The sequence below is a fragment of the Piliocolobus tephrosceles genome, chromosome 4 (assembly GCF_002776525.5).
Source record: "Piliocolobus tephrosceles isolate RC106 chromosome 4, ASM277652v3, whole genome shotgun sequence".
Taxonomy (NCBI): domain Eukaryota; kingdom Metazoa; phylum Chordata; class Mammalia; order Primates; family Cercopithecidae; genus Piliocolobus; species Piliocolobus tephrosceles.
In genome coordinates this window covers 173,769,613-173,788,351 of record NC_045437.1, presented here as the reverse complement: position 1 = coordinate 173,788,351, position 18,739 = coordinate 173,769,613, and the positions used below count along the sequence as shown (strand labels likewise).

Sequence of the window (18,739 nt, the reverse complement as noted above, 5' to 3'; positions counted from 1 at the left end):
TGTAGCCCCTCCTTGGATGCTTATAACTCCCGAAGCCAGCAACTTTTTAATTATTTCACAAGCCACACCCTGTATCATATAGAATTTATTAAAATTACTTGGCTACAGTAAGAATTTTGTTATAATTCTTCTTCATTATATGAAGGATAGTATCCTATAAATACTCTTTGTACTCTGCTTTTTAAATTTGACAATATATTTTGGAAATTATCTTATACAACTCCATAGAGATCTCCCTTATTCTTTTATTTTTTTAACAGATGTGTAGTACTACATGTTTATGGTACATGTGGATGTACCATAATCTTTTCAACCACTCTCCTATGTATGGGCATTTGAATACTTCACAGCTATAAGCAATGCTGCAATGGATAAGCTCAGGAGTTGTGTCACTTTTAAGTACAGAGTATATTCCAAATTAATATATAGACAGCTAAAAACTGGTAAAATAAATTTAGTTTGGGGCAAAGGTAATTGCAATTTTGCTGTTGACTGTAATGGCAAAAACTGCAATCACCTTTGCACCACCAACCTGATAATACCACTCACAACTCATAAGCGTGAAGATTTTACTTTCTGAGAACTAAAGGGTAAACTGAGGAGTGTTTTAGTATGTAAATCCTTCATTTGAAAAAGCAACCAATTTTACATTACATTCAACTTATTCTCTAAGAAACCTGAGAATATCTGAAGATGAAAAAATATAATTTTATAGCAAAAATCATGTCAGAAGTTCAATAATTTCTGAACTTGCAAATTTAATGAGGTATTATTACCTTTGAAAAATACTCTTCAGTCTTTTAAAAGGAAATTATCTTTTAAAAAGTGAGATAAAGTTCTCCTGAAGATTTATCAGTTAAACCATTATTTCAAAAACTATATTAAGTTTTGCTTGAGAAACTTGTAAATAGTACAGGATAATTACTTCGTATGACTTATTTTCTCACTTAAATTAGAAAAATAAGAGGAAGTAATGTTCAGTGCCATGGTGTACTGTTATTTCTTGGCATTTTAATTTTTAAAAAACTTTAAGTTGGGACTTTTCTTGGTTGGTTACAAGCCTTATCTGTTAGAAAATTTTCCTCTGTCTAGTTTTAAGAGTGTTGCTGTCTTTGCCCTCGGCCCTTGATGTGTTTGCTGTATTTCAGTGCTAGTTTAGCACATTAGCAAAGATTCCCTTCTCCTGCTAATTGTCTAAAAGCAAAGTCAAACATTGTCCGAAGAATTTATTTTGTAGGAAGTGATTGACTGTGGAAAAGTCTGGTAGGATTTTTACCAGCTTTGAATTTTATCAGTCTGGAACTGGCAAGATGGAACACATTTTTAATTATGCAAAATTTGCTGTGTAATCTCAAAATATAGCAAAGGCTTAATACGTAAGCAGTGGCTTAATACATAAAAGTTCAGGTCAAGTATATTCATTCTGGAACCACCTTAGGATTTTTGCATCAGTGCCAGATGGGTTGCAAGCTCTTATCATTGAAGACTTTGTTTCCTTTCCTTGTTCTTTGCAGTAAAAGTAATTAGTAATGAAATGGCAGTTTTTACCCTATAATTCACAAGTGAACAGAGCAAGTATTAGCCTGCCAGTGAAGTGGGTTTTAATGACTCACAACATAATATCCAAACCCTGGTGGCAGAGGACAATGTTTAGAGGGTGGTAATTTAGAGATTAGTATATGTCTTAGACACAGTTTATAAACATGGTTTAGTTTTCTCTTGGGAAAACAGCTTTTTCTTAAATGGCTTTAACATTTAAGAAAAACATTATCTATATGTGTGTGTATATATATATGTGTGTGTGTGTGTGTAGTGCTATTAGTGCTATTTGCACTGAAGTACAAAATAGCAAAGGGGACAATTTATTAGTTAATAATTCATATTAGTTAAACTTTTGAAGTTGCAATAGGAGACTGAACAGTAGAGTAAAAACTTAACTCTAGATTAACTGATTATTGTGAATGGAAGATGGGAGAGAAGGTGAACTCTCATAATCCGATTTCATATGATTTTAGAATAGAGTCATGGTGGAAGAGTGAGTTAAATTTACGTCCATCCCCTCCTTCATTTTCTACCTCCCCGCGTCCCAGGCATTATTATACAGGATTAAACTGTAGAAGCACCTTTGAGACCTTCTCGTTTTCCCTTGAGGGTTCTATGGTTTCTCAGCAAAACAAAGGGAAGAAGGCAGTACAGTTCTTCTTTCTTTCCAGTATTCTTTCCTTCTTTTTCATCCAACTTAAAGGTATGTGTTCTTTCTCTTTACCACCCTACTAGTTCATCTTCACGAGGCAACTCACATTAAGAAGCAGGAAGTGATGGAACTGTGAAACTTCATCATTTGAAAGGTGCACCTTTACAAATGATGCATCCTAAACCCGATGCCCTCTGAGGCTGGTAGAGAAGGAAGAGACAAAACAAGCCACATAACGTAGATTCTGAATATATATTGCTATATTAATGTGTTATACTTAAGAGTGAAAGACAATTGGAGTTCCTTTATTGCAGTGTAAATGAAAGTAAAAATAAAAACTAAGAAATGAGCATAATAGGATCATTGGGATTTGGAAGAAAGAACCTCCACACTTAAATATTTGAGATGAGTGCTTTTGAAGGATGTTTATCAGGAAAATGCTGAATATATTTACCAGGATGATGCTGAAAGTAGCACAGTATTCTGGTCTCATAAAAGAGTTTTCATCCTTTTCCACTCTCCATTAGTGGAGGAGGGTAAACAGACAGGGTTGGTTTTTTACAAACTTTAAAATTGCAAGAAATAATTTGAATGTATAATTCAAGAGATCCATGGTACAAATAAGGTGTAGTAGAGCGGCCCTTTTAGATGCTGATCTGTCAGTGACCCAGACAGGCTGTTTAAGGGAGTTGGTTTTAAAGTGATGCCAGACTGTAGCCTTTGTGACATTAGCAATAGCAACTGTTTGGTGGTGTTGTGTTCCACAGATGATGAAATTCTCTGCTGAGTGCACTTTCAAATTATTTTAAATATACTGTAAGTGTTTTCACATTGTTTCATATTGAGCCACAGAAGTGTGTGTGTGTGTGTGTGTGTGTGTGTGTAGGAAAATACAACTACAAAAGTATCTCCAGGAATCTGTGGATATTGTAGATACAGTTGCTTCTAGAGCATTAATATTGATTATCTAACAACACTCTCAAAGGCTTAAATCAAAGTTACTTTTAATTCTAAAGGACAAATGGCGGTGGAGATTTTTTAGAGGTTATTGTCTTGTGGTTTTGAAAACAACTGAAACAGCTTGGAGAGGGCAGCAAGGGAATGACTTCATTGATCACCTGCACAGGTGTCCTTTCTCTTTACCACATATGCCCCTGGTGGTATTGACTCATCTGTCAATTATCTCAGCGACCCATAAATTTAGCAAGTATAGGAACTCAGACTAGAGACCGAATGAGATTAAAATAGCTTGACTCGCTTGTCTTGTATATATGTGTGTGTGTCTTTCACTTCCAAATATATTCCAAGAGATATCTTACAGGTAGTGTCCCTGAATAAGTGACATTATCTGCTATGAGTAAGAACAGAGACCAACTTTTAGGCTAGAATTTAAATGGAACTTTTCTTTCTTTGATAATTTGCTAGTGTCCATAGGGGTAATGACAGAAAATTACTCATTCTATCCCATGCAAGACACAATCAACTGATGTAAATTCAACTCTACCTGCCACGGCAATCCTAAACATAAATGGAAACAATAAACATATGAGTCACATTGCCTGGAGTTCCTCTCAATGACCTGTGCCTCAGAGTTAGTGTGAAGATAGAGGCGTCAAGCCGGGCGCGGTGGCTCAAGCCTGTAATCCCAGCACTTTGGGAGGCTGAGACGGGCGGATCACGAGGTCAGGAGATCGAGACCATCCTGGCTAACACGGTGAAACCCCGTCTCTACTAAAAAATACAAAAAAAAAAAACTAGCCGGGCGAGGTGGCGGGCGCCTGTAGTCCCAGCTACTCGGGAGGCTGAGGCAGGAGAATGGCGGGAACCCAGGAGGCGGAGTTTGCAGTGAGCCGAGATCTGGCCACTGCACTCCAGCCTGGGCGACAGAGCGAGACTCCGCCTCAAAAAAAAAAAAAAAAAAGAAGATAGAGGCGTGGACCTGGTGCCATTCCCTCAAGGGATGTGGTTCCTGAGGCCTCCACAGGATGAGCACCTTGCCAGGGTGTGGGATTCTGAGGCTTAAAAGTAAACATCATGTATCCATCATGGATAATTCAGCCATCATGGCTCCTATGTATAAGCCAGCTGCTTCATCTGATGCTGACCCTAAGGAATGATAATCTGTTCCAGTGCTAAAGAAATGCCTGGCTGTGTTGGGCTATTTCAATGTAGCATTTTCTGAAGGGATTTTCAAGGGTAATTTCATCTGTATATGACTGCTATTGACTTCACTGTGTCCTCTCCAAATTCATAATTGAAGCCCGAATTCCAGCATGACTATATTTAGAGATAGGGCCTCTGGGAGGTAATTAAGTTTAAATGAGGTCCTAGGGTGTGGGCCTAATCTGATAGAATTGCTGGTCTTGTAAGAAGAGGAAAACAGCCTCTCTTTCTCTGTGTGCATACCGAGAAAAGGCCTTGTGAGGACTTAGCAAGAAGCAGGCAGCCTGCAAGCCAGAAAGAGCCTGACCAAAAGCTGACTCACTTGGCACCTTGATCTTGGACATCCCAGCCTCTAGAGCTATGAGAAATAAATGTCTGTTGTTTAAGCCACTCAGTCTGTGATATTTTGTTATAGAAGCCTGAGAAGACTAATATAGTGACTTCCTTCAGAATCCAATCCTGAAGTCAGACGTGGCTCATATGCCCTAAACAGGGGGCTTTTCTTTCCTAGTATACCCTTTGAGTGTTGTGTTACTGAAGAAGAGCTGAAGGAGGAAAACTTGAGATTATTTATAGTGCATCCTTTACTATTCCTTCCCCAGGCTTCTGTGTAGAGATGGTAATCACCAATAAAATAAACGTTGGAGAAGGGTTTCATTCTTAAAAGGGCATAGTATTGGGGGTCACCTAAATCTGAGATCCAAACTCATGCAGCCTGTTAGTATCTTTGTGACTCAAATGATATTTCTGAGCCTTGGTTTCCTCAGCTCTAAAATACAGAAAATTGTACTGCTTAGGTTCAACAAGGTATGGACAGCTGTATAAAACTATGATTGGACAAAAAGTGTGTGATCTAATGCTAATAGACCGAGTGGGGAAACCCAGCAAGTCCCATCTCTCTACATTCTCCCTGGCCTCTCTGAGCATGTGTTCCTTCCTTCTGGGTATAAGGCAGGACCCTCTCTGGAATGGGTCTTATGACCTACAGTCAAACAAGGTGGGTCAGATATTAATGATTTCTTTATGGTCAGTTTTTACACAGATGGGGTGGAGGGAAAGTTAGAGTAATATCGTAAGGTTTTATGACTGGCCTTGGAGAAAAGGGGTGCTGGTTTCTCTAGCCCACCTTGGGGAAGAGGGATTCTAGTTTCTATGGCCAGACTCAAAAGAGATTAGGACTGAGAGATAAGAGGGCATAAGACAGAGAGAAAGTTTTGCTTCTGAGGCTATTTCTGAAGCCTTCATTATGAGATATTATTTTTAAAACCCCAACACTACCCAATATGCTTAATGAAGCAGTTGATTTCTATTCTGACTCAAGCTTCTTTTCTTTCCCCATACTGGTACTGAACAGTTGCCCCATCTTCAGAGCACACTTTGACCACCTCTGCTCTAGCAGTCTGTGTTAAAAGTCTAGGAGTCTGATTCTTGGGGGAGCCTCTTCTCTTTGTATTAGAACGCTTTATGGCTCTTTCATGGGCAATCTGACATAATGTCAGGACAAATCAGTTTATTAACCCGATTTCACACTTTTTGTATCCCCCTCAAATGCAATACCTTAGCATACATGTGGCCTGCTTGAAGATGAGCCTCTTGTATAGTTTGAATGATCCTGAGCTGGGAACTGTTGTTTCTCATCACCATCATTGATTTGCTTTCTAGGAAGCTGATTTGCTTTCTAGGAAGCTAATTTGCTTTCCAGGAACCCGATTTGCTTTCTAGGAAACCAGGGCGAGTATTAAAGGACCAGCGAGTAGGCAAGGCTAGGAGCAAAACTGTACATTTATTTTTGGTCCCCCAGCTTCAGGAAAGAAGGTGTGGGGGAGGGGTGAGGTCCGTCGGTCTCCGGCAGGGGAGGCCGGGGGAGTCACCCGGTGGAGCTCTCCGGCGGAGTTCCCACAGTCCCGACAGCCGTGAGGGCTGAGGAAGTGCGCACCGCCCGCCCACCGGGAGCGGCTTTTATGTCCTGGGCCCGGAAGTGGGCGGGCAGTGGGCGGGACATAGGCGGGTCGGGGGCCGGGCAGTGGGCGAGGCTAGGCGGGTTCCGGTTTTTCCCCCCCCGTCAGAAGTCGGGTTGCGCCTGCGCAGTCGACCTGTGTCTTTCCCGGGCGCAGAAAGCTGACGGTGAAGAACCCAGAACTGCACCATCTTGCCTCCGTTCCTCCAAACAGTTATCAGCGGAGATGGTGGCAGTAGGTTCTCCCTGCCTTTTGGCAGTTCTTAATCTTATTTTTGTATCACAGATCCCTTTGGCAGACAGTGATACCTATGGACCATTTCTCAGAATGTTATTTTTAATTGTATAAAATAAAACCTGTAAGTTAGGAAACCAATTATACTGAAATATGCTTATCAAAATATTGTGACAGTAATATATGTGCCCAATTATTAACACAGCAAACAAGATCTAGTAGCATGTCTAAGAGCTACTATTACCTTGAAGAAGTGGTGAACATAAGTAAAACTTTGACATCTATGGCAACTCTAGTGGGGTATGAAAATCTGTTTCCATAGTCGACAATGTCACAGGTACTGCTAACACTACTGTGGTTTGTTGGTTACATTATAATAGAAGGAAACAGAAGAATTTCAGTTAGAAACTCGTGAAAACGAGTATGTACTTTTTACTCATTCAAGTTCAAGACCCCCCTGCATTTTCTGGTTAGGAATCCTTGCCTTGGGCATACTCAGTAAGAGAGAAGTCGGTGGGGGGTGTGGAGAGGGGTGCGTTCTGAAGCTTTTTACTACTTTTCCTGGGACAGATATTTTGAGCTTGTAATAAAATCCAATGACAATTTCAGTCCCCAGTGAAATTTTATTGTAATTTCTTTTTGCTTTGTTTGGAATATACAGAAGCAAGTTTTGCTCCTAACTTGCTTGTAGAGGCCTACAGTTCACTAAAGATTTAAACAAAGGTACATCAGGCATCATAAGATATTCATTTTCTCCCAGTTCAGTTAAGTCTATCTAATATATTTGCAGGAAAAGTTCTTGCTTGCAAAGATGCTAGTAGTCTAATGGTCACATCTATTCCCATGAGGAGGAAAATTTGCTACATGAGGAAGCTAGAGGATTTGGGACCCCTTTCTGGGAATTTCATTGAAGAAGTTCCAAACAGCCCAAGAAAGAAAAGGATCTTTGTGGATCGGAAAGGTCTTCTTAGAGGAGGGAGCAGAACCAGAGCTTAAAATTGAAAGATTTAGTTAGGTGAGAATTGGGAGGTCAATGGGATTAATGGGATCAGGTAGCTTTGGTCCAAGTGTAGGTATGACAGAATATGAGCCTATAAAGTTTAGAGACAGCTATGATGAACCTTCACTGATATACCAGAAGGGTGGGATATTATTGGCAGAGAGGAGTCATTGAAGTATTTTAATAAAAATGAGATAAAGAGATTCCTGATTTTGGAATACTCGCAGGGCTGGAATGTATTAAATGAATTACGGTGTTGGGGATGGGGAGATAATACAATGTTTCTCTATTTATGATCAGGTTACGTACTGATAAACTCAAAATATTTTTAAGTAGAAAGTGCATTTTTGGCATATGATATTTTCAATTTACTATGGGTTTATTTGGACGTAGCCCATGGCAAATCAAGGAGCATGCTTTCACACCATCATAAAGTCAAAAAGTTCTAAGTCAAACCATCTTCAGTCAGGGACCATCTATATAGACAATAGTTTTACCATCAGACTGCATGGAGAAAATTATACCTACTTTTCCTACCCTAGTATTTCCTTTCATTGCCTAATGATAAGGTTCATCTAGAGAGCTTATTAATTATGCAGAATACCAGATTCTTTCCTGCAAATTACAACTGCAGTAGGTCTGAGATTCAGAAGAAAATTAGTGATTTTTGAAACAACTCCATATGATTTTTATCTTCTACAAGTTGAAAAATTCTTCATAGGAATGTTTGGCTGATCAGGTCTGACATTGCATGTGAGGATATCAAAGTAGAAACTGATGTAGACAAAGTGTAATTAATTAAATTTAATTAATTAATTTTTCTTTCCTTTTCAACTTTTATTTTAGAATCAGGAAGTACCTGTGCAGGTTTGTTACAGAAGTATATTGCATGATACTGAGGTTTGGATTATGATGGAACTTATTATCTTGGTAAAGAGCTAAGTACCAAATAGGTAGTTTTTCAGCCCTTGCCCTCCTTGCCCTTGCCATCTTTTAAATGTGTCCTTTCTTTCATTCATAATATGTTAAGCCAACAAATAGTCTGAAGGACCATAAAAGAGATGTAAGTTGGCTATGAGAGGGCAGTAAGAAACTCCAGCAGCGCTATAAAACACCACATGTAAGTCTTTATGGCACTGTATTTTCCAATTAGAAATAATAGTTATTATAAATTACATTTTTTCACAGCCCTAAGTATTTATGTAACATGCACAAAAAAGTAAATTAAAATTCTCCAAAATAATGGCAGTAGAAATTATGGCAGCAAATGCAAAGACTGAAAAGTCAAGATAAACAAAATTAAATTAACCATTGAGGCTTCAATGTGTTTATTTCATATATATATATGTGAATATATATATCTGCTTATGAATTCTATTTATGAATAGATGCATTTTAAAATAGTTGTTATTTATTTCTCCTGAGAATGACTGTTTGAATTTTATAAGGAGAAATAAAAAGGTGATTTTTTTTAAAAATGTGAATATTGTATTTCTTTACTTTCAAGTTTTATTGTAGACACAGGGAGTACATACGCAGGTTTGTTACAGGGGGATAATGCACCTAGGTAATGAGCATCGTACCCAATAGGTAGTTTTTCAACCCATTTCCCCCCATCCCAGTAGACCCCAGTGTCTGTTGTTGCCATCTTTCTGTCCATGTGTAGCCAGGGTTTAGCTCCCACATAAGTAAGAACATGCAGTATTTGGTTTTCTTTTTCCATGTTAGTTCACTTCAGATAACAGCTTCCAACTGCATCCATGTTGCCACAAAAGAGATGATTTAGGTCTTTTTATGGCTGCATAGTATTCCATGGTGCATACGTACACACTGTTGGTGAGAATGTAAATTAGTCCAGTCACTGTTGAGAGTAGTTTGGAGATTTCCCATTGATGGAAATGGAATTTCCAATTGGTCAGCAATTGGAGGTGCTGCTCAGTGAGTCAAGCCAACATGATAACATGTAACTCTTAAGTTCCTTTGGTAGAAATGGTACCCTGTAGTCAGCATTGGTAGTAGATGAGAGTCAGGGAAAACAGCAGGGCTTGTGGAAGCTTCCTCTGGAGAGTGGTCTCTTCTGATAGAACATTGCAGACCAGCCCTGGACTGTCACTCATGATTAGCATCTTGTGTGGGCTCCATCTCTTTCTCTCTCTCTCTCTCACACACACACACACACACGCACCCTGTATATATACTACTGAAGTAATTTAGAAGAAGTAAGTTACAGGCATTTTAGCAGTGGGGTTTTATGAAAAACTGATTACCGTTTAGCACAAGTTGCATTAGAAATTTATCAGAAAACTTGAATGAGGTCAGGGCTTTGGGGAGTCACTGTGGGAATGATATATGAAGAGGTGTCAGCTGAAACCATGGGAGTGGATGAGCTTTTCACAACATTACTGGGTGTGTACGGCATTAACATATCATACTTTTTCTTTCAAGAGTGTGTGTAAAGAAGGAAGAATGGAGTTCTAAAACTCAGAGTCTTCTTAATCCTGCTGCAGAGAGGTTTATGATGCTAAAGACTGTCAAATGTACAGTTGATTTTCTCCTGGAACCCCTGGCAGAGGAGAGCCTCAGTACAGTGGTCTGGGGGAGTCAGATGCAAGGTTTCACAGTGAGTGGGAGAAAAGGTGCTGGGAGTACAGATGCAGTCTGATTTTGAAAAAAGTGAGACGTGGAGGCAGAGTAGAAAAGAATCACCAGATAAAGTCAATGGGAATAGATGATACTAATATGTTTCATTTTTTCCAATTACTTTTTTAGTGATCAGAAATGAGTGAACAATCAGAGAAAAACAATTCCATTCAAGAGGGACACACAGATCGTAGTTTTCCTGAGAAGAACTGTCAAATTGGACAGAAACAACTGGTATGGCACACAGATTTTATGATTCCACGCTACTGGGGAGTGCTGCCTCGAGGATCTCTGAGATGCCCATGCATGTAGGTGGGAAGGTGGGCCCAGGCAGGGCTTCAGAGGGAGGAGCTCTGCCGCTCAGGCTGATGGAGCTTTCCCTCCACCCCACTGCTCAGTGCGGGCTGCTCTCGCCTCACCGATCCCCTCTCCACCTCCTGTGTACCCTGATTTTCAGCCCAGTGTTCTGTACAGTAAAATTCTGCTTTTTGTGGGGAATATATACAAATGTTTTTATTTAATGAATCTTTATTTTGTTCTTATTATGTCAAATTATGGCTCTAAAACTGCATGTATTAACTCATCTAATCCTTTTCACACCATACTATTGTTAACTCCAGTTTACAAAGGGAGAAACTGGGGTCTAGAGACATAGGAATGTGCTCAAGGCCCACCACTAGTACGTGGCAGAGCCAAGGCTTGAGCACAGGCAGGTGACCCTGCGTCTCTATTCTTAACCTTGCTGTGCTACTTAGAATGGTAATCGATGGTACTAAGTTGTACATATTTCATAACCATACCTAATGCAGAACCGTTTAAGGTTAAGTTTATGAAACAAACTCATATACAGATACCAAGATGAAATTTAAAAGAAACATTGTATTATTTTAGACCGACTAGACTGGTATTAAACTAAATAAACTGCAGAAAAGCCCATGACATTCTGTTACTAATTTGTTACATTGAAATTCCTGTATTGAAAGGTTCCCTTTGTTTCCAGGTGGAATATTTCATGTATATGTCAGCCCATATGTTTTTGTGCTTCTGATATTATTTTCTTCCATAATCCTTCAAAAGAGCATTTTCTTCCCTCATGACATGGGCTACATGTTCACAATAAGTTATCAGTACAATATTCGATTGAAGCATTTTGTTGTTTGTCTTCCAGCTCAGGCCCCATTTAATGTCTAATTGTCTTTCAGCTCAGGCCCCATTAATTTCTAATTACAGTGGCTCACACCTGTAATCCCAGCGCTTTGGGAGCCCAAGGTAGATCCCGTGAGCCCAGGAATTCAAGGCCAGCCTGGGCAACATGGTGAAACCCCATCTGTACTGCATATGTACACAAAAATTAGCCAAGCACTGTGGTGCGTCCTGTAGTCCCACCCACATGGGAGGCTGAGGTGGGAGGATCACTTGAGCCCCAGTGGGGGAATGAGGCTACAGTGAGCCATGATCATGCCATAGCATTCCAGCCTGGGTGACAGTGCAAGACCCTATCTCAAAAAAAAAAAAAAAAAAAAAAAAAAATCTCCAGAGACTTTTGAAAATGTCCCCCTATGCCCTAGAAAGTTATCCTAGCAATATTTCTCTTGTTCCAATCTGACTTTGACTGAAAGACAATCCTTCAGGTGGCTGAGTTCTAAATAGGAGCCCCACGTGGAGGCCAGTCCTGGGTAGGGAGTAGCTCCGAAATGTGTCCCAGGGCAGGAAGGGGAGGGCTGGATCTACTCTGTGTTCTCACTGTAGTTAGAGACACTACATGGGCTTCTTTAGCTAACAGCTGAGGAAGGGCCTCTACTCCTTTGTCCTTACCCACATCAAACGCTAGTTCTGATGTGCATCCCCATCAGATTTGGAAAGCTGAGTGCCGTTTTGCAGTTTTAAAGAGAATTTGTCTATTTCCCTTGATTGTTTTTCACATTTTATTTTATGAGTGTTACACTGTTTCTTTATTCAGAAAGAATGGCCCAACTTGAGAAAATTTACACCATCTTTGGAAACTTAATTAGATTAAACTGTTTATTTCTTTGTGTAAAACATATATATTTTCATGCCATTATGGTGAAAGTTACAGAAAGTTCACTTTGGGGAAAAGTAAAACATAAAACTATCTGGTTCTTACTACTAATACATGTTATTTGTTTAATAGCAACAAATAGAGCGGCAGTTAAAATGCTTGGCGTTTCAAAACCCTGGGCCGCAGGTAGCAGACTTTAATCCTGAAACAAGGCAGCAGAAAAAGAAAGCCCGGATGTCACAGATGAATGAGTATTTTTCTACAAAATACAAGTAAGAGTCTGACTTTATTGTATTTGATCTGAGGGATTATGAGATGCATGAGTTCTCCTTGACAAAGCAATGAAAGGTCCCTCTTTTTATAATTTATTATTTAAAAATATCTCTTGTAAAATATAATATAGTACCCATGTGCCTGGACGTAGCAACCTCAAGAAACAGAAAAACAGACCATAATCCCGACTTAGGAATCGATTTTTTTACAAAGGCGTCAATAGCCCTGTCATAGAGTAATGGCTTTAGTAGGAAAGATGATTTAAAAGTAACGAAGATGTATCATTACAAGGATAAATAATATAACCATGGGAATGAATTCGGGATATCAAATGGGCACAGCACTTTCATCAAGTACCATGATTGTTAGCACATCGTAAGTATAAGCTAAGTAAAGTGGCCGGGCACGGTGGCTCACACCTGTAATTCCAGCACTTTGGGAGGCCAAAGTGGGTGGATCACTAGGTCAGGAGATCCAGACCATCCTGGCTAACATGGTGAAACCCCACCTCTACTAAAAATACAAAAAATTAGCTGGGCATGGTGGCACGCACCTGTAATCCCAGCTACTTGGGAGGCTGAGGCAGGAGAATCGCTTGAACCTGGGAGGAGGTGGAGGTTGCGGTGAGCGGAGACCACACCACTGCACTCCAGCCTGGGTGACAGAGCAAGACTGCATCTAAAAAAAAAAATTAATTAATTAATTAATAATAATAATAAACTAAGCAAACTATAAAGGAAAAGGATAAATTTGACTATATTAAAATTAACATGCCCATTAAAACTCCATAAAAACACTGAAAGACACATCATAAAGTAAAAGTTATTTATAATATAAAAAATCAGTATCCAAAATATATGAAGAATCTTACAAGTCAATAAGAAAAGTGTAAATATCCTAATAGAAAAATCAATAAACTGATAAACACATTTCATAGAAGAAACAACAAATAAACATTCAGGATATAGAACCTCATTGGCACATGCAGAGAAGTGCCATACTCCCCAAGGAGTCAGAATTTAGTCTGTCGACATCAAAGCTGATGAAGCTATGGGATATAAATTAAGTGTAAAAAAGCTACAACCACTATTTAAAAACATCTTAGTGTTACCTGTGTGCCTTATGACCTAACATCTTCGCTCCTGAGTATATGTTAATATCTTGGAAAAAGTCTAATATGTTTAAGAAGTTTCATGGCATCACTGAAATACCAAAGAAAATAAACTGTTAATAATCCAAATGTCCATCAACAATGGAAAAGATAAATAACTTGTGGTGTATTTACACAGTGGAATACATATAGAAGTGAAAATATTTGAACAGCTACATGTATCATCATGGAAGAATCTCAACTCATGACTAGAATAACAAAGAAAATTACAAAAGAAAAATCACAATATGTTTAGGGACACCTACATATGTGTCATAACTAAGAGCAAAACAAGGAAGTGACTTTTATAACATCAAGGTACAGTTCCTTTTTGAGGGGAGGGTAGAGGTATGCAATGGGTGGGAAATGAAGAGGACTTCACAGCTGTAACACTCTTTTGTTAAGCTGGACAGTGGGCACACCGGTTTGTTTTATTCTTCTTTATCTATGCATGTAGTGTATATATTTTGCATGCTTTGATGTGTATAATTCAGGATTTCACACACACATACACACAAAAAAAGCATCAAATAGGCAGGAAACCATAAAACCTTACCAACACAGGAGAGTATTTGAGTTAAGGCAAAGGGAGGACAGAATCTGACCTGTGCTATAGGTTGGTTTCAGGACCATCTACTCCATCATTCTTACAATAGATTTAAAATATCCTCTTCTGCTAAATTTCCTGGGGGTTGCTTAGGAAGAGTTTCATTCCACAAATAAAGCACTGCAAATGTGAATCTTCATTAGAAGGCATTCTTGCTAAAGCGTGATCATCAGGCAGCAAGTACACATAATGACTAATCAATCCTTTCCCTTCCCTGCATTCTTAGGAAAGGGAAGAGGATGGAACGATATTACTTAGCTGAACAGAAGGAGAGGAGGTATTTTGCCTGCCTGAGGACAAAGGGTGCAGGAGTATTATATATAATTTTGTCATACTAGCTCGGGACCACCAGCCGTTTGGACTTCAGTGGTAATAATGGCTAAAAGTTGTACAGAGGTATTTTTGTTATTCTCAGGTTTTGAAGCAACTCAGTTTTGAAGGATTTATTTCAAAATGGTTGGGTTTGAGAAGGTGGTAGGATTCCTGTGAAAGTCCTTTGTCCCTGGCCATGTTGTAGAGGCTGACAGAGAAAGTCTGGACTCTGCACTGTCCTCTGGGACAGAGCATCTCACCTTCGCTCAGAGCTTACGATGCATGATCCTCCCTTCCTGGTCACCTCCTTTCTCCCTCCACACTGGGTAAAAAGCAGAATCAGAAAGGAACAGAAGAAATGGCACTTGGAGTCTGTTAGCAAAGGTGCTTTTCTTTCTTTAAATGATTATGGTGTAGTAACTGACAGTTCTAATTTTAGGTAACAAAAATGTGGTAGTTGCATTTGGCATGGTGCTTTTAAGAAAAAATAATAATTTGTTAGGGAAAAATCCATCAAGAATGGTAATATTTTAAAGAAAACTTTGGAGCATTTGTCGGAGGAAGTTTTAGTTCGCTATTCCTCATAATTCTCTTAGGTAGATCGCTGCATTTCCCAGCAATGCTAGAAAGATGAAGTGTTACTCTAGATGACAAGCCTGGCTGCACTGGAAGTTGTTTGATCTCATATTGACTCAATTTCCCATGACGTCACTGCCATCGAATATTCTGGAGTGTTTCTGGTAATCTCTGGAATTCTGGTCCAGCGTACCAATGTTTCTGGTAATCTCTGGAGTTCTGGCTCAGGGTAAAATAGTCACGTGTATGATGTTTATTGTACACTCATTTATTCTCAATGTTGAGGATGATTGCACTGTCATGTTAATGTCATGCTTTTTCTTTGTAGAGTAATGAGGAAGTACGACAAAAGTGGCAGACTCCTCTGTAATAATGTTGACCTGTGTGATTGTCTAGAGAAGAACTGCCTGGGCTGCTTCTACCCATGCCCCAGGTGTAACTCCAACAAGTGTGGGCCCGAGTGCCGCTGCAACCGACGGTGGGTTTACGATGCCATCGTCACCGAGTCCGGAGAGGCCATCAGCACGCTGCCATTTAATGTTCCTGACTAGGTGTTCTTGCATATGGAATGATTTGTTTCTTCTTCTTACACATTTAAGTCAACCTCTTTCTCTTGGGTGAATTTTAGGGCTTGGGGGAAATATTGAAAAAAACATACTGAAGACTCATGTTCTGTCAAGCCCCAGAACAATGTAGAATGGGCAATAATTCTGTAACCTTCTTAACTGTGTCAACAAGTTTCAAGTTCCTTAACTTACGACTGAAGAATGTAACAATGGAGGGATCAGCATTTCTCATCAGCACCCTCATCTCTACTCTGCCTTCAAATTAAAACTCTCTTCCCTCTTTGCTGATATCTGAGAAAATGTAGCTTTAAGATTTTCAAAACTCTGTGGCTGAGAGCTTTTCTTACATGGTACATAGAATCTTAAATTTATAATATCTAATTATCCTTAGAATCTTACACATCACTAGCTGTAAATCAGAATTGCCATTTGGATTAAAAAAAAAAACCTGTGACTTTGTACTGTATACCCATAGTGTCATTTTTTATTGTTCATGTTTTAATAAAATAAAAATGAAATTTAGTAATACTTGGTAGTATTTTTAATCATTAAAAATTTGTATTGTACTTGTAAAATTGAGAAGTCAGGAATTTAATATCCTAAAAGCCAGGAGTTTACATATTTTTGATTTCAGAAATAGTATTTCAGGATTTTTTTCATAGAGAGGAAACAAGTTATATAAAAATGATTTTCTATATGTTTGCTAATTGAGTCTGTTGATAATCAATTGACTAGATACATGATGTGGTCTTTTCAATTTTGATACATTATCAGAGCTATAAAAATTGAATTCAGCTTTCTTTGAATTCATTTCTTTTATGACAGTCTTTTTTTAACCTTAAGTCAGTGGTTCTCATTCATCAGAATTGCCTGGAAGACTTGTCAAAACATAGATTTTTGTGGCCCCACACTCAGAATCTGGGACAGAGCTCAATGATCTGTTCCACGTTCCCAGGTGATGTTGATGCTGCTGATGTGGGGACCACACTTTGAGAACCACTTCTCTAAATTATTTTAGATACATAATGTAAGGAAGTATTTAAACCTCATTGACTATGATACTGCTATGGTACAAAGCTGGAAGTATTTAAATAAAGTAATGTAATAAAAATTTAAAAGTAAATAAGAGCATTTAAGTTTTAAAATAAATTAGAAATATTATAAATAGAGGGGTGTTTTTGTTGTTGTTGTTTCTTCTTCTTCTTCTTTTTTTTTTTTTTTTAGATGGAGTTTCCCTTTGTCACCCAGGCTGCAGTGCAGTAGCACAGTCTCAGTTCACTGCCTCAGCCTCTCAAGTGGCTGGGATTACAGGCTTGCACCACCACGCCTGGTTAATTTTTGTATTTTTATTAGAGATGGAGTTTCATTCACTATGTTGACCAGGCTGTTCTCAAACTCCTGACCTCAAGTGATCAGCTTGCCTCACCTCCCAAAGTGCTGGGATTAGAGGTGTGAGCAACTGTGACCAGCCTTTTATAAATAGAGTTTTCAGGATTTATTTTTCCTTCATAATCAGTTTTTAGCACTCACTTCTGCACAATCTACTTGTGCCAGGGAACATTCCTGACACTTCTGGATTTGTTGCTTAATGTATGCTTCAGGACTAAAATAAGCCAAGTCCTAAAAGTAATGGTGTGACTACAGTACACCTGTCCACGGAGCAAGAGAACTTACATTCTTCTGCATCATTCTCCTTAGAATTTACTGGGTTTTCCAGATTGCACTTACTTTTACTGAGCATACACTGTGAACTAAACATTGTGTTAACACGGTAATGAATTGCATTACCTTTAACAGTCACATTCCAGTAAGGAAGATGTAAAATCAAATTACTCAACTCACATCCTTTGAAATGCTCACCAGAAATGTGCAGCGCGGAAACCAGTAAAAAGAAGCAGGGCCTTTTTCAGTTTATATCTTGTTTTATTTTTGAGAATAATGATTATTTTGTAATTGGTAGACCAAATGCATTTATTACTTCTTCATTTTAAAATCATATAATCTTAGAGCCAAAAAGAGCCTTGCAGCTCATCTATATAGTGAATTAGTTGACAAATACTAACAGAGAGACTGCTCTGTGACAGGCAGCAGGCTAGGTGCAGAGCATCAGGCAGTGAACAAAATCTGCCTGGCTCCTGTCTTCTTGGGGTTTGTGGACTAAGGCCAAACTATTTTTGTTTTTTTGTTGTTTTTGTACCTTTGCAGCTGAGGAGATTTAGACCCAGTGGGATTACATGACTCAGATAAGCACACACAGAAGAACTGGCAGCCCTGGTGTTTTGAACACTAAGACTAGGTCAGAGTTCTTTCAATGATGCCATGTATTTCCTACACTGCACTCATTAAGTGCTTTTAATATAATACACATTCCTAAGACCCATCTCAATCTTCAGGAATCAGAACCTGTAGGAATGAGACCTGGGATTCCATAATTTTAAACAAGCATCATAGTTAAGTTTCACGATCTGATACATCTGAGAAACACAGCCCTATATCATCAGTTGTCCAATTTTCATGCTAAAAAATAATCCTAGGCAAATTAGCGTTAAAGCCTCCTTCCTTTCTGTCTCCTCTTGTCACTCAGTCTTAAGGATTAGATAAAGGAATCTCGTTTAAAATGATCTGGCTTAAAAAGTGTGTTGAAAAATTATGTTGGTAAATTTTCCAAGTAAGGCAAAAAATAAAGTAAAAACCTGCATAATTAACTAAGCAGACAGCCTAATACTGCTATTATGGAAGCCTAGTACATTTGATGAAGTACACTTTCAGAAATCAGGTTATTTCATCTTGATCTAATGCCATTTCAATGTATTTTTTAAAAGTCACTTGCAATAAATAATTATTACAAAAATAAATTTACGTGAATTGTCAGAAATGTATTTTGCAAGTGTATAATTTTTATTACAAAGTGAATAAAGCTCTTTAGCTATTTGAACAAGGAATTCAGATTAACAAGGAATGCAGCTGTACTATCTGATTACATTACCCAAGGAAATTGTCTTGTCAGTGTGATAGGACTTTATTCTGCTGGGCTATCTCTCAATGC

The 18,739-nt window shown here is 38.6% G+C and overlaps 1 protein-coding gene across 2 annotated transcripts in view; it reads left to right on the top strand.

The window, feature by feature from the left end:
* The window catches only part of ARL14EPL (ADP ribosylation factor like GTPase 14 effector protein like), a 28,341-nt gene extending 12,336 nt beyond the window's left edge, over positions 1 to 16,005 (top strand). For both annotated transcript variants that reach the window (XM_023194238.2, XM_023194231.2), the window contains exons 2-4: positions 10,319 to 10,423; positions 12,342 to 12,481; positions 15,456 to 16,005. In XM_023194238.2, the coding sequence (XP_023050006.2) occupies positions 10,328 to 10,423; positions 12,342 to 12,481; positions 15,456 to 15,678 (459 nt within the window). In that variant the 5' untranslated portion in view covers positions 10,319 to 10,327 and the 3' untranslated portion in view covers positions 15,679 to 16,005. The remainder of the gene's footprint in view (positions 1 to 10,318; positions 10,424 to 12,341; positions 12,482 to 15,455) is intronic.
* Positions 16,006 to 18,739: the final 2,734 nt, after the last annotated feature.